Source organism: Ammospiza caudacuta, chromosome 1, assembly GCF_027887145.1.
Source record: "Ammospiza caudacuta isolate bAmmCau1 chromosome 1, bAmmCau1.pri, whole genome shotgun sequence".
Classification (NCBI taxonomy): Eukaryota; Metazoa; Chordata; class Aves; order Passeriformes; family Passerellidae; genus Ammospiza; species Ammospiza caudacuta.
The window spans coordinates 135232196-135246558 of record NC_080593.1 but is presented as its reverse complement, the minus strand read 5'-3'; the positions used below and the strand labels follow the sequence as shown (position 1 = coordinate 135246558).

General features: G+C 39.9%; 1 protein-coding gene across 1 annotated transcript in view; it reads left to right on the top strand.

The window, feature by feature from the left end:
* The window catches only part of NECAB1 (N-terminal EF-hand calcium binding protein 1), a 60382-nt gene that overhangs the window by 18253 nt on the left and 27766 nt on the right, over positions 1-14363 (top strand). The window contains exons 4-5 of the mRNA XM_058807441.1: positions 7508-7533; positions 9918-10015. Coding sequence (XP_058663424.1) covers positions 7508-7533; positions 9918-10015 — 124 coding nt within the window. The remainder of the gene's footprint in view (positions 1-7507; positions 7534-9917; positions 10016-14363) is intronic.

The following is a 14363-nucleotide window of genomic DNA, read 5'->3' as shown; positions in this document are numbered from 1 at the left end:
GCAAAAGCACCAGAAGATTTTCTTTGTGCTGACATGGAGGGTCATGAGGAACATGGTCTGCAGGTTGTAGTCATTTTGGAGCTGAAGTAACTGTGGAGCTGAAGACCCTGCTGTCTCAGAGCATTCTGGTTATTAAATGAATGAAAAACATCCTTCATGTGAAACAGTGTTGAAGCACAGTTGAGGAAGCTCTGCAGAAATACTGATGTTTTGTTTATATGTGTTATATTATACAATGAATAATTGTACTGAAAGTAGAGAAAGATATCAGAAGCACAGGTCTTTTTGTAAGTGGAGAGAGAAACATACAGGAAAAGTTTGAAATTAGTGGTTTAAGGGGTGAAGGCTGTTACCATTCATTTCTTTGGTAAATCATCTCCTACCTAATTTTAATGTGAACTCTGACAAGCTTGTGTTTCAGCAGAGCAAGAATCCTTGACATGGTTAATGGTTTAGAGAAAAAGTCTTCACAAAAATCATTGCAAATGCAACCTTCCTCTTACCCTAATCCTTTACCCTCCCCCCACTCATGACTTCCATGGAAATTGTTTTAGCATAATGGCATCCTCTGGGAAAAGGTGTCAGAAGATAATGAGAATATTTGGCAAAGTTTCAAACTAGGAGATACACAGAAGGTCTCAAGGGGATTTAGTCTGCAGCACTGCCAGAGAGATAGTGCAATAAATGCTTCACTAATTACTGACTCACAGGAGTCTGTGGGGAATCAGACTTAGTTTTCTCCCTTTATGCATTGGTAAAATGAAGTCCTTAGTCAGGACCCTAGTTACAAGGTGCTGGAGCTATTGAGGGCCTGGGGCACAGGCAGCTTCCCAAAGGTAGAGAGGCCCCATTAAACCTTTGTGTGTGGCCTAAGTTGAACTAAGCACAAGCCACAGATGAGTTTGGTGAGGATCTGAGAGCCTTGGCCAGCTGCAGCACTGAGCTTAGGCTGGGCTTTTGGGGAGTGTGTCATGCTGCATGCACAGCAGATAGAGAGGGATGGCACTATGGAGACATCTACACTTGCATGCCTGTGTGTCAGCAGGGTGTCTAAGGCTCCCTCATGCTCAGGGAAGTCACTGGCACCTAAGATGTGGTACTGTTCTCATGGGCTTCAGCTCAGTTGCCCAGGCTTTAGGCATTTGAGATGTTCACACTTGAAAATCAGCCCAAGGTGTAAAGTGTAACACAGTAGAAGTAGTTGGGACATGGATGATGGGAGAAATGCTAGAGCATTTGAAGCAACACTCGATGCCTGTGTTATATCAAATTACTTCTGAGTCTCCTCCTAGCTGGTCTGTTAAACCCTCTCACTCCACTGAATTCTCTGGGGCTCCTTTGCCTGGCAGGGAAGGTTGGACAGCTGGCACCCATATGGACATCTATATTTGGGACTAATTCCCAAAGTGAATAAACCTTCCTCCCACCTGCCCAGGTCTCCATTAGCAGAGCCCTAGTTCCTCCCTTGGGTCAAAAGAGAAATGCTGAGATCATCTGCCCTAGCAGCAAACTCCCAAAGGTGGCACCTGGATGTTGAGAGGCTGGTTAGCAATCCTTGCAGCCCTGGGAACCCGTGAGCCTGGAGCCCAGTGCTGGGCACTGGAACTAAAATAAAGGACATGTTTATATGGACCAGAGTGCTTCCTTCAAGGTTCTGCTTGTAAACTCCATTACAAGTCCTCAGCAATTTAAGGGTATTCTAAGTGTACTAATTATCTCTGCCTTGGATGGTTTCCTTTTGTTTTAGTTGGAAGGTATATTTCAGTCTCATGCTGTTGCTGATCTTTCACAGTTCAATATAAGAAAAGAATATTAAGTAAAACAAGAAAAATAAAAAATGTATTAAGAACAATATACATACAGACAGGATCTTTAATTAGGGGAATTGCAGGTGAGTTATTTTTTTAAAGGAATTTTTGAATGCAAATTTGCAAGAGGAAAATAATATATTAGGGTTTGACCATTTTTAAAAACCTGGTTCTTTTAGATTTAATTAGAATTTCAGGCACATGGTGCAGCATTGGCATCAGAAAGGTGTGTTTGTTAATATTTAAGACATGTAATTGCAGCTATTGGCTTTAACACAGTTTTCTCATTACCATAGCTATAGAAATCAGTTTGGAAATGAAGCACAGAGACAAAGGCAAGATACTGGTCAGAGTGAGCTGATTATACATTTTAGTATTTCACAACTGATCAAACAAGTTCACCAAGAATTATTTACAACATCCTGATGCTAACAGATCTTCTGGTCAGACAGACAAGCTGCAAATAGAATTTTGCTTGGAAATTTTCCATGTGAGTGGTTATTTTTAATGTGAAATCCAGCTTTCTGCAGAAACAACTGGCAGTCTCTCTCAGTGAAAAAATCAAACAGTAATGACTATTTTCAGTTGCCTTTAACTAAATGGAGCTGACTTAAAGTGTTTCATTTCAGTTCTACAGTAGATAACGTTGGCTTCCCTGCAGTAAGCTGCCTGCTTAATGGTAGGTGTAGTTTGGAGGCCTGGTGCCTTCTATAACTGGGTTTCCCAGAGAACCACAAGATTTTTAATACCACTCAAAAATCACCTAGAGAGGTTTTGCAATGACATCAGATAGCTCTGGGGATCCTTACATGAGTCCCACCAGGCCCCATAGATTCGTAGGGATCCAGCTGAAGCAGCAGATCCCACACAATTTCAGGGTCTACTGGGAGTCAAACATTCTCACAGCCATGGTCCTCCAGCTCAGGGCATTGAGACCCCCTTGGTCTATCATCTGTGTTGAAGGCAGAGACGAAGAATGCATTAAACACCTCTGCTTTGTCCATGTCCTTTTTGTGAGGTGCCCATCCACATCCTGTAACAGGCTGATGTTATTTCTATGCTGCCTTTTGCCATTAATATATTGAAAATAATTTTTTCTTTTCTCACACATTTCTGGGCAGCTTCAGCTCCAGTTGATCTTTGGCTGTATGAATTTTCTCCTACACTGGCAAGCTGTGGTTCAGTATTCTTCCCATGTCACCTGACTTTGCTTACAGTGGGCACACACTTTCCTTTTCCAAAAGAAGATGCCTGTTCAGCAAAGCTGACCTTCTGCCTTGTTCGTTTGATTTCTGACAGTTTGGAATTGCCTGCTTTCCATTTTGAAATTGTGCATTTCCAAGGAGTGTAAGAAACCAAAGTAAACATTTTATTTTGTATAAGAATAAATAATTTAATCTCGGGGTTGTTTTCGTTTTTGGTTTTCTTTAAATAATTTTGTGACAAAACCAGAAATTGAAACATTATCCCCTCCTAGGGGGTGAAAATTCTGAAATTTGCTCTCTGTGGCAAAAGAGCCACCGTGGCGCTGCATTTCATTTCCTCATTTAGGTTTGTGTCATTCAGACTCTGCAAAAAAAAAAAATCATAGCTCTGCAGCCCTCGTACAGTGTTCTACAAATTTTAGCACACACTACAAGTTTTAATAGCATTATCAAGCCTCTTTTAGCAACACAAAGGCTGTTACAGCTGGGATGATTAAGGTGACTTGTCAGCATCCCTGTGAGTCACTGCTGAATGTAAAGGACTAGAGGGTTGTTTTTTCAGATGAGTTCTTAGTCAGGAAAAAAACCCTTTATTCTCTCCTTCAGTCCTGCCACAGGCAGAGCAGTAAGTGATGATTCTGAAGTAATCACTTAGCCTGGAACTAAGCAAACTAGGCTATTATTTAGTGAAGCAAAATGTGGGATAGTAAAAGAGCTGAGCCCACTGCCCATGTCAGAGCCCAGAGAGCCAAACTGGCTGCTGCCTTTGGGAGCCCAGAGGGTGCAGAGTCCACATGGATCTGGGACTGAAGAGCAGCAGTGTCCTCAGGCCAGCAGGAAATTTGTCTGCCCAGGGACAGAAGCTTTGTCCCACTTCTGCCCCCTTTTTCCTCTCCCTTTTCTGTGACCAGAGGCCAACACCTGAGCTGCTTATAGCATTGCATCCTACTGGAAGCAGTTTTGCCTCCCCTGGTAAGGTACCTTGAACAAACCTGGACAAAAGGTGTTTTTTGCTGTTGCGAAGGAGCTGTGAGGCAGAAAATCCTTAAAATGGAAGTGCACACGTAAGACTCCTATGCAAAACACCCTCAGTAGTGTTGGAGTAGTTAACCTCATTTTGCTGACGAAGTGAGATGGTACACAGGCTTTTTTGTTGCAAAGACCCGACAGCTTTTTGGCTGAGGTTGTCCATGGATTCCTATTCAGTTACCCTTGCACAGTTTATGTAGTGCTGAATTCCTTTCACTCACCAATTATATGCTTCTACTTAACAATAGGCGATACTACCTTCAAACTTTCATCCCTAAAATCAAATTTAGCAAAAAGACATGCAAATGGGACTGAAAAAATAGTTAGTTCAAGCTTTTGAGATAAATCCTTCTCATATCTGAGAATGAAGAGAGATCTCAAAAGAAATCTCCTCCTCCAGCTGCAATTCATGGCAATGGTTTTCCTAAATTAAATTAGCTCATAAAGTCTTTTATATAGTATTGGATTCTTCAACAAAATAACTGCTTTATATTTCAGACTCCATGCTCTGTAAGATATTGCCTTTTCTCGTTGTCCAGGGAAAATACACAGATCTTCTGCTGGTTCCCCTGCCTGGAGGTGCCTTTTGTACCATAGAACAGTGTGTGTCAGGTCAGTGGATCCATGGACCCACGGCAGTGGATGAGTGGAATAGCTTTAACCTTCTCTCCTCCCTGGCTGCCCCCAGTCTACAGCTAACATAAGTGGGCAGAACAAAAGCACAGCTGCTTTGCAATTCTGCATTTTGGATCACTTCCAGAGGTACCACAAATAAGCCCTTTTGCCATAGTTCAGTCAAGTGAATTTGTTTATTTTTTCTGTCACTGACCAATAGCTATGATCAACTTTTCAGTGATCAGGACTTCTCAGTATATTAGTCCTTTAAAAATAGCTCACATTTTTTAGGTAGAGAATATTTTAGACATGGACAGGTAGAAGGACTGCATCTAGTAGTCAGAAAGAAAATTGAGAATTATCATTCTGATGTGATGTGAATGCATTTGCCTCACCCTATGCTCTGGTTGCTTATCATGAGTGGAGGGCTGATGCCTGGATGTGAGTCATCAGCAAATATTGTTAATAACATGTTCAGCGTTGCCAGATTATGGGTCTAGGCAGAAGCATCCTTGGTATTTGTACCCACTGAAATGAGGAACATGTGCTGCTGTAAACCTGAGTACTGAGTTACAGAAACAGCCCTCTCGTGTGCACCTCACTCCTGTACTATTAAATACATGCCAAACTTCTTTAATTACTTCTGTAACATCTTGCAAGGAGTTTAGAATTGTTTGTATGTAGCAAAAGAATTCTGACATTTATTCACAACTGCTTTTGAAGCATCATGTCATTATTTCAGAGAAAATGAAATAATGACTGACAAAATTACAGCTTCCCTGCCTAGAACAGCATCCCCTTCAAACAGGATGTTGAGAACAATGAAGTCTCCAAGGGTATTTGTAACAGAAGGAAATACTGAGTATGCTAGACAGAAATCCATGTTCTTTATGTCTTTTCAGTGCTTTTTCACAGGCTTGCTGCACAAAATGCTTTGGGTAATATTTTCTGGTTATTCATGTGTCCAGTTCTAACTGAAAATGAATTCAGCACCTGAATACTTTTCCATTTTCCGTGGTAGTCCATTTGCAGCTGTGCTACTGCTGTCAAGGACAAACAGCATGTTGAAAACAGGGATGCTGAAAGCCTCTGAGCCACTCCCTATGTCACTGACAGAGGGCTGAGGATGTTGCAAAAGAACACAGACCAGAAGTGATTTAAATACAAAATTTGAAAAGAGTGCATGAATTTGACTGGCTGACGATGTGAAAGGTCATCTTAAACACAGTTATCAAGCTGTGCATTAAGAAATGCAGAAGTCTTTTGCATTAAATCATTAGGGCAGAGGTTGTGAAGGAGCAGAAAATGCAGGGATAATGAAAAAAGAGTAGGCATTATACCAGCAAGCTCCTGTCCTTTTACCTCATCATATCCTGTCAAGGCTCTTTGGCTCAGGAAATTTTCCAGCTTTCATGGTTTCAGTTTGCATTTACGAGGTGAACATCTGCACTGTTCCAAAATCAACTGCTGAACTGCAGAAGAGTTGGCCAGACACATTTGATCATAGATACCATAGTGATCTGTGGTAAACAGCCTTAAGGGGTTGCAGACACTTCCCCATCACATGGTTTGTTTACCTGAGAGTTGAGTTTCACAGCTTCAGCACCAGTTCTTGCAGACTGTGAATTCCTTTATACCTGCCACCAAGGTCATTGGAGAAATCAGGTGCAAGTCTCATTTGCAGCCATCTCACTTGGCCTGTTCGAATGCAGATAAGAATCACCTTCAATTAATAAATGTTGTGTGAAAAGCTCATTTACATTATCAATTAAAAGTGTTCAGAAGTTTGTATAGCCCTGAGTATGCAAGTTTGTGATGATCCAGGATCCTGCAATTCCTATCAGTTTCTCTCCCTTGTGAAATAAAAGCCAGATGTATGGAAGTTAGCAAAGGAGAAAGTGATTTTAAGATAGTACTGTGTCATCATTTTATTAAAAGGTCAATTAAAAATTCTATTAAAAGGATAAGTGAAAAAATACTAAGTGCAATCAGCCGTTCAATATTCACCCCTCAGCAAGATTCAAAGAGGACATTCATGCTTTTAAGTTTCCTTAATAATTTGTTTCTTTTCATCCTTGGAAGAAAAGCAATATACTAACTTTCAGTAATGAGCTGTAAGTCAAATGTGTTTTTCTTTTAACTATTAAAGCCTTGCTTATGAGAGAAAATATCTCTTCGAAGTTGATCAAGATGAAATCTGCTTCTAGCAAACAGGTTTGAATTGAATAGAATACTTCCCTGCCTTTATGTATTTATATAACAATGGCATATGAGTATGGCAGTACATCTGTATTTTTCACATTATTAATTTTGCCAAAATTTCAGTAGCGGTGAAATGGCCTGGCATGGCCAGAAAGTCTTAGGAATTATGTGTGCTCATGGACTATGTCTGGTTTTATCCTCCTTCTGCAAGGCTCTCCCACAGAACACTATTGCACAGCAAGGATTGCAAACAGGAGAAAGTTATTGGATCTTTTCTTCTTTAGCATGGAAGGCCAATATCTATCTCTGAGCCTTGCTGTCCAGTATGACAGCCACAGAAGGGGAGTACAGGCAGAAAGGTGGAGGAAAAAACCCAAGCCAAAAATTTCTGGTGTTTAGATGGATTTCTGCAAGAACTGGGGCCAAATGTGTAAGGCCTGAGGAGCAGCAACTGCAGCATGATGCACAAAGGCTGAACTTGAGAGAGCTTGCAGTGAGTAGGAAAGTGCCAGTGGGAATGGGCTCAGGAATGGAGGCTGAACCTGCAGCCAGCTTTAGTAAGGCTACAGCCTTCTGCCCTAACAAAAAAAAAACCAAAAAACCAAACCATTACCAACCTCACTAATCTTCTATACTCTTATCTTTCAGCAATCTTGACACAGAAGGGCTCTGTGGTAAGTTTTTTTTTGGGAAAGAACATAATCTATGCCCGCAGCAGCCCTGTGCAAATAAACATGCCATGTGATTACATTTTTCTGTTTAATCTTTGTAGCTCAAACACAAAATAATTTCCACTCAGAGAACTCCTGGGAAAATGTAGATGGCTTATAATCTTTTCAGACTCTGTCATCCCCTTTGTGCAGAATTTACTTTGAAAATATTTCTCCTAATCAGTATTTCACACTCTCTGAGACTCAAGATCTGTTCTGACATAAGGATAGATAGATAGATAGATAGATAGATAGATAGATAGATAGATAGATAGATAGATAGATAGACAGATAGATGACTTGTATTTTATTCCCCCTTAGTGTGAGATATCTTTTCTAGTTAGTTCCTCACTTTAAAACTTGTCATATACCCCCACTAAAAGAAAATTCACTCATATACCTCCACAAAAAGAAAATTTATTGCTTTCCTCCTACTTGAGCCAGGGAGAACAGCAAGTTTGACAAGCTCGATCATCCTTTGTCACAATAAAACTCCTGCAAGGCCTAGATTTTGGCCCAATTACCCATTTCTGTACCTCATTCTGAGCTGTGAGTCATTTCCCCAACACCCTGTTTGCTCTCCAGCTTATCTAACAGCACCTGATTTAGGAGTGCTTCTTGCAGCAGAAAACAATTTACAAATGTTTTTGCAGGTTCTCCCACAATATGTCAGGAAAAAAAAATCCTACTTGTCAACACCAGACAGTTTCTGAGGGAAACATGGCAGCCTGATAAGTCTCCCAGTGGTCAGCAATGTTGAAGAGCTTTAAGAGATGAACACATTGTCAAGTTGAATACCAGCTCATTTACTCACCCACAGGGTGACATGGCCAAGAACCCCCTAAAACCCACCTCACCCTGTGGCTTATAAGCATGTGACAAGAGGCTTATCTGAAGTGAACTGGGCTGTGACAATTTCTGCTGGTTGAGCATCTGGCCAAAATTGTACAAACCTGGCTGAGGAAGAGAGGTGGTTTTGTTCCACATGGGATTTACTGCAGCTGATGTCACACAGGCTTGCTGGCCTGGGGGGGTCAGTCCAGCACTGACTCTGTTTATTGTCTGTTTTGATTAAATACAGGCTGCTTCAAATGCCTTTTTAAATCCTTCAAATATTGCCACTAGGGTGTTTCTCATCTGTAAATCTGGCACTGAATTTACTCAATCCATATTTAAGCTTGTGATTATACAGCTCTTTCTGAGCTATATGAGTTCATCTCAGAAATGAAGCTAAAAACATCCAGGGTACTAATTAATAATACATTTTAATTCTAAATAATTCCATTCAAACTCTCAGCAACATGAGGTCACATCACAGTGTTCTTGGTAACTTGTGTTTTCATAATTCCCCTAAGAAGCTCATGCTGACCTCTTAAAAGCCCTGAAGGGTTGCTATTTATTATTTCAAAAACCTCCTATCTAACCTTGTTCTTCCTGTCTGTCACTCAGATGTTGATTTTTGTGCTCTTCCAGGTGATCTGATGCCTAAATGCCTTGTCTAACACAGTCTCTAAGCTTTAACATAATTTTATTTATTTATTTTTCACACTACTTCTTCCCTGTGCTTCCCTCTATTGTATTTCACCACATCAACCAAATGGGAATTCGGGTCATCATTTCCCAGGTTTGCTTCCTCCTCTTGCTGTAATCCCTCTGATTTTACATCAGCTCTTTCTGTTAAGAAGTCCTTTGCTTTGAGAAGCTACACAGGGACATCCTGAAACTTGTTATTTCCATGATTTTCATTAAAATTAATTTTGTATGCATTGTATTTGTTTGAAAATGTCACAGCACCTGGGACTAGAAGCTTATCTGGCCAACTCATGGTCTCTTCATTTCTCAGAGAAACAGCTGCTCTCAACCAACTGTGCCTCACAACAGCCGCCCCTTGATATTATCTCCTCTAAGGGCTCTACCAGAATTACTCATTTTCATATCAATATAATCAAATTCACCACATACATATGAAAACTTCATTTGCTGCTAGTAATTGAAGACGATTAGACTGAAATTTCAATTTACAAAAAAGATGTAGATATTTTGAAAATAAGTTTGTTTCATCTGTCAAAATGATATTTACATTTTTTGTGATTTTGACAGATCATTTATTGAAAGAAAAAGTTTTGAAATACTGTTTTTGGTATTTTAAGTATGCCAGGAATGATTTTACAGAGAGAGAATACAAAATTTACAAAGAAAATGATCCTTTTCATTGTAACTCCTTCTCATTTTGCATTTAGATATTCAATAATGCTGTAACTTAATTCAGATTTGATAAAGCTGATATTTAATGAGACACTGATTTTTGAGGACATTTGTAGGTGATGTGAGGTTTTTTCTTCTTTTAGATTATTTTTCAAAGCACTTAGGAGAGTATGAAAATGTTCTATCTGTCTTGGAAGACTTAAACATAACCATACTGAAGGCAATGGACAAAACAAAGGAAGTAAGTAAAGATTGTGAAATTTTCCTTACACTGTATGTTTTGTTTGTTTGGAGTATTTCTTGTAGTTTTCTTATCAGAATTTACTAATTCATGTTTAAGTTCTTCCAAATATGCATGTTTCTAGCAAAATCCAGTCAGAAAAGCTTGTCAAAATGGTTGTATACAAAATCATTTAAGTCCTGTCTGCAAACTGTTGCAGTTTGGATATAGCCAAAATCTTTGTGAATGGTCCGAAGAATGGTCTTTGCATTGTTGTGTGAAGAGGTTCTGTGTCCCCTGCCATGGGGGAGTAAGTATCAACACCAACATTTGGAAATAGACCAAATTTGAAAAAATAACCTGGGGGTGGGTTGAGGGAAAGCTCCTGGCCAAGAACAAGATTTCATTTCCATCTGAGGCCTTTTAAACAAAAGCAGTGGTCACAGAGCCTGCTAAGAGGAGGTGCTAGGGCTGGTGCCCACCAGCACAGCAATGGAGCCTTTACCCTGGAGGGAGGAGCTGTTTCCCAGGGGAAGAAGGTTGGTTTGTCCACCTGCACATCTCACCAGGGATGTGGCAGGGCTGCAGGACATGCCAGGCAACCAATCCAGCTGGCACTCAGTTCATTGTGGCTGTACCTGCTCCTGTGTTCAGACCACATCCCAGCTGTGTGGCTGACCAAAAGGGCATCAGTACATTGGATAATTCCCTCCTCTTCCCTGGCTGAACAGTTAAATGCCCTGTGCAAGGTGGAACAGCTTCAAAAGGTGAGGGAAGTGAACCCAGATCCTCCAAACCCAGCCACAGACCCACACCAGGCTAGTCATCAAAACCAGAAATTTCAGCCAAAGTTATTCTGTGAGATCCCCTGGAGTCAAAAAACCCTGGGCTTTTTTTTCAGTCAATCAGTGGAGAGATGAATGTGGAGAAAGCTGCACTTCTTCAGTGAAGCTGTTATCTTTGGTATTTGGGTGTTTGCAGGAGTAAAGTTCTCGTACATTTTACATAACCTGCCAAAATAAAAACCCAAAATTGTACCTTATTTATTTAGAGCTTGAGCCAGGAAGCTGAACGTCTGTTCATTCATGCTGTGCATCTTCCACCCATAATGAATGGGCACTGACTCACTGTCTTGTTGAGCTGGATATTAAAAAGCAACAGATTGGTTCATTTTAGCTATGCATAATTGTTAAAAAATAGCCATGTGTATCAAATGCTGTGGCTAAAGGGCAGGATGTCATCTCATAGCAACTGGAAGTAAATAGAAGACTGCATTTAAGAATTACTTCAGAAAGTTAATTACGAGGAGAAGTCCCAGCAGAGTAATGAGATTATAAAAGATATGTACTGGCCTGACTAGAAATATGGATAAGTGTCACAGACATCTTTTCATTAAAATCCTTTCATTAGGATTTTTCCTGCTGAAGCTGAGAAGTTTCAGCAACAAATGTAAACAATGTTTATCTGCTGCTGTGGAATGCAACAGGTGGATCCATGATTGGTCTCCTGTGGATGTTTGGATTTACTGGCCACTCACAGCAGAGCTGTTCTTGCTTTCTGCCGGGACACAGAACTTTGTTATTAATTCCTTTTCTAATCTTAGCTTAGCTAGCTTTCTGAGAACGTCCTCTTCTATTCTTTTTAGTGTAGTTATAATGTAATATATATAATAAAATAATAAATCAAGCCTTCTGAACATGAGGTCAACATTCTCACCTCTCTCTTCATCCTGCAACACTTGCAAGCCCTGTAACAGATAAGAAAATCTGGAATATTAATAAGTGTTTCATATGTCTACTTGAAGAACCCATCTAAAATATAACCACACAACAATTTCTTTGAATTTTATTTTCTTAACTGAGGATTCAAGCCTAATGGGTTTTCTGTCTTTCAGGAATACTTCAGCTATTTGTTAGAGGTGGCAGAAATAGAGCAAGGCTAAAATTGGAAAAGCACTTTTAATTCCATTTAGTAGAAACTCTGTGTGAACACAGTCAAACAAAAAAGGTGTTCTCAAACATGCTAAAACAGAGCTTTCTGCCAAGGATATGCTCCGACACTACATCTTTGTTTGGAAATTAAATTTTCAATTCAAAGTTTGGATTGTTTTCAATAGGAACTCAGTTCTCAGGAAACAGATAGGTTATGTGACCTCATTGCCTGCTAAATCATTGGAGTGCAAATATTAAAATTTCTGTCTTAAATAGTTCAAGTTTTACTTAAGTTCGTGGTCTAAAATCTGAACTTCAGCCATCTGAAATCAGAGCTGGATGTGCAGCAAAAGTTAGTTAGCACATTGAGATAGCATAATAAATGATGTTCATCTCCAGTGACACACAAGATGTGAGGCAGCTCATAGCTCAAGCTGACTCCCTGCTTTTAAATGGCCGTGGACATGCATCCCAGGCAAGACTTGGGTTTTCTCTCCTAGTGCAGCATAAAACTTTGTCACCAGTCTGCCACTGCAGCCGCTGAGTCTCTTGAACAGTCACTGAGTACTAGCAGCATTGGAAAATTCATATATAGAAAAGAATTCTGGAATTGAAGGCCTGCACTGTGGGACCCACCTGCACACAGTGTATCTACAGTGGCTCAGTTTCCAATGACCCAGAGCAGCATGATTTCTGTGTACTTTATTGCCCTCTGTAGTCTGAAAGAGCTGTCAGCACAGCTTTTTTGAACTGAGTTTTCTCCAGCCTTCCAGTCCTCTGCTATCTGAAAGTGAAACCATCATCATCATCTGTGGCAGAAAACATTCCAGTGTGTTAGCAGGTTCAAGAAGCTTTGACTTCTTGAATTCTGAGGAGTCATTCAAGGATATTCCAGACATTCATGCCTTTCCTCTTCTAGATCCTTATCAGAGTAATGAAAACTCTTGGGAACTTCTTTGATCTTCTTTCACTGTTCTGGGGCCAGATGCCTCCTGCCAAACCAAACTAAACTGCACCTGGGAAGCTCTCAGGAGTGTAGCAACTGTTCATGCTCCACTGTTTGATGGGAGGTCTGAAGCTAAAAATGGAGAGGGTTTGATTTCTCCAGGAACATTTTTCAGCAGGGAAAAGACTGAGTTGCGTTTGGAAGCGATATACTTCAATACAAACCCCATCTAACCGGAAGATGACTTTCTGTTTCAGTACTGTTTCCTTGTGCTGTATCCTCACAGCAGGAAGGAAAGGGATGATCTCTGAGTGCACACCACTCCTGTAAATGCTGAGGTACAGCTCTTCTTTTGGAGACAAAAGCAAAGCAGGCTTGCATGGAAAGGAATGGCAGACAGCACAGGAAAAGAGGGATGGAACATTGCAAATTTTCCTTTTTTCAGACTCTGCAAAAGTCTGATTCTTTGCTTTGGAGGGACTTTCTTCCCTCCTTTGCAGCTCTTTTATGAAAGACACCTAACAATCTGTCTGTGACAGCAAAGGACCAGACTAGCAAAATGCATTTGAGCAGTAGTGATCAAAACTGATTTATTTAAGACTGGTTTTAATGCAGTACTTACATACACAAAACATAAACATTAATTTTAAGATGAAAACAAGACAATTCTTCAGCGGAGCTACAAAGTTCTCAAATAGCCCTCCAAGTCTTTTGGGGGGGGAAAAACCCTAACTGCTTTTTACATGTTGCTTGTAAAAACATAGAAAGGGAGGTGTGTGGTGTGCAATAGCAAGGATTCAATGACAAACACAGCATGTCTAATTATCTGCTTCTATGAAATCATTAATTTTTCTGCTCTGCTCAGAAAAACCCAAAGCTAAAAGTCAGGGCAGCCTTATCATTACTTGAAAATTTCTTGATTAGTCTAAAAATAGGAGCCAGTAAAGTAAAAGAGAAGATTATAGGAGCTGAGAGAGTAACACAGGGCTTGAAATTTAGTTACTGATAGTGCATTGATGGTAATTATGTAAATTACTGCATAATTGAGGGTTGATACCCATTATAAACCAGGATGCCTAGATTTTTTTTTTTACTTGCATATTTGACTAATGGTAACAGTAGCATTTATGTAAATTTTATCTCAAAAAAATTATCTGGGAAGAAAGTTAGACAAGTCTTTGTTGACAATGGTGTTCCACAACTAACATTATATTTGAGCAAAAATGAAAATTTTAATTGCTTTTTTGTTTTCATAAAAACCGTGTTAAATTGGCTGGCACCCATTTTTCCATGAGGTTAGAATTTATTAACATTTTTCACAGAATAGAGTCTTGTTCTCTTTGAAATTACACTTTTTACAAATGCACCTTTCACAGAATTAATGCAATGAATAGCTGCTGCACAAGAAAAACAGGTATTGCTCTGTTTATCCTGAGTATTAATTTTCATGCATTGACTTGGAAAACAGTTCATTTGTTCCTTTAGATTTATA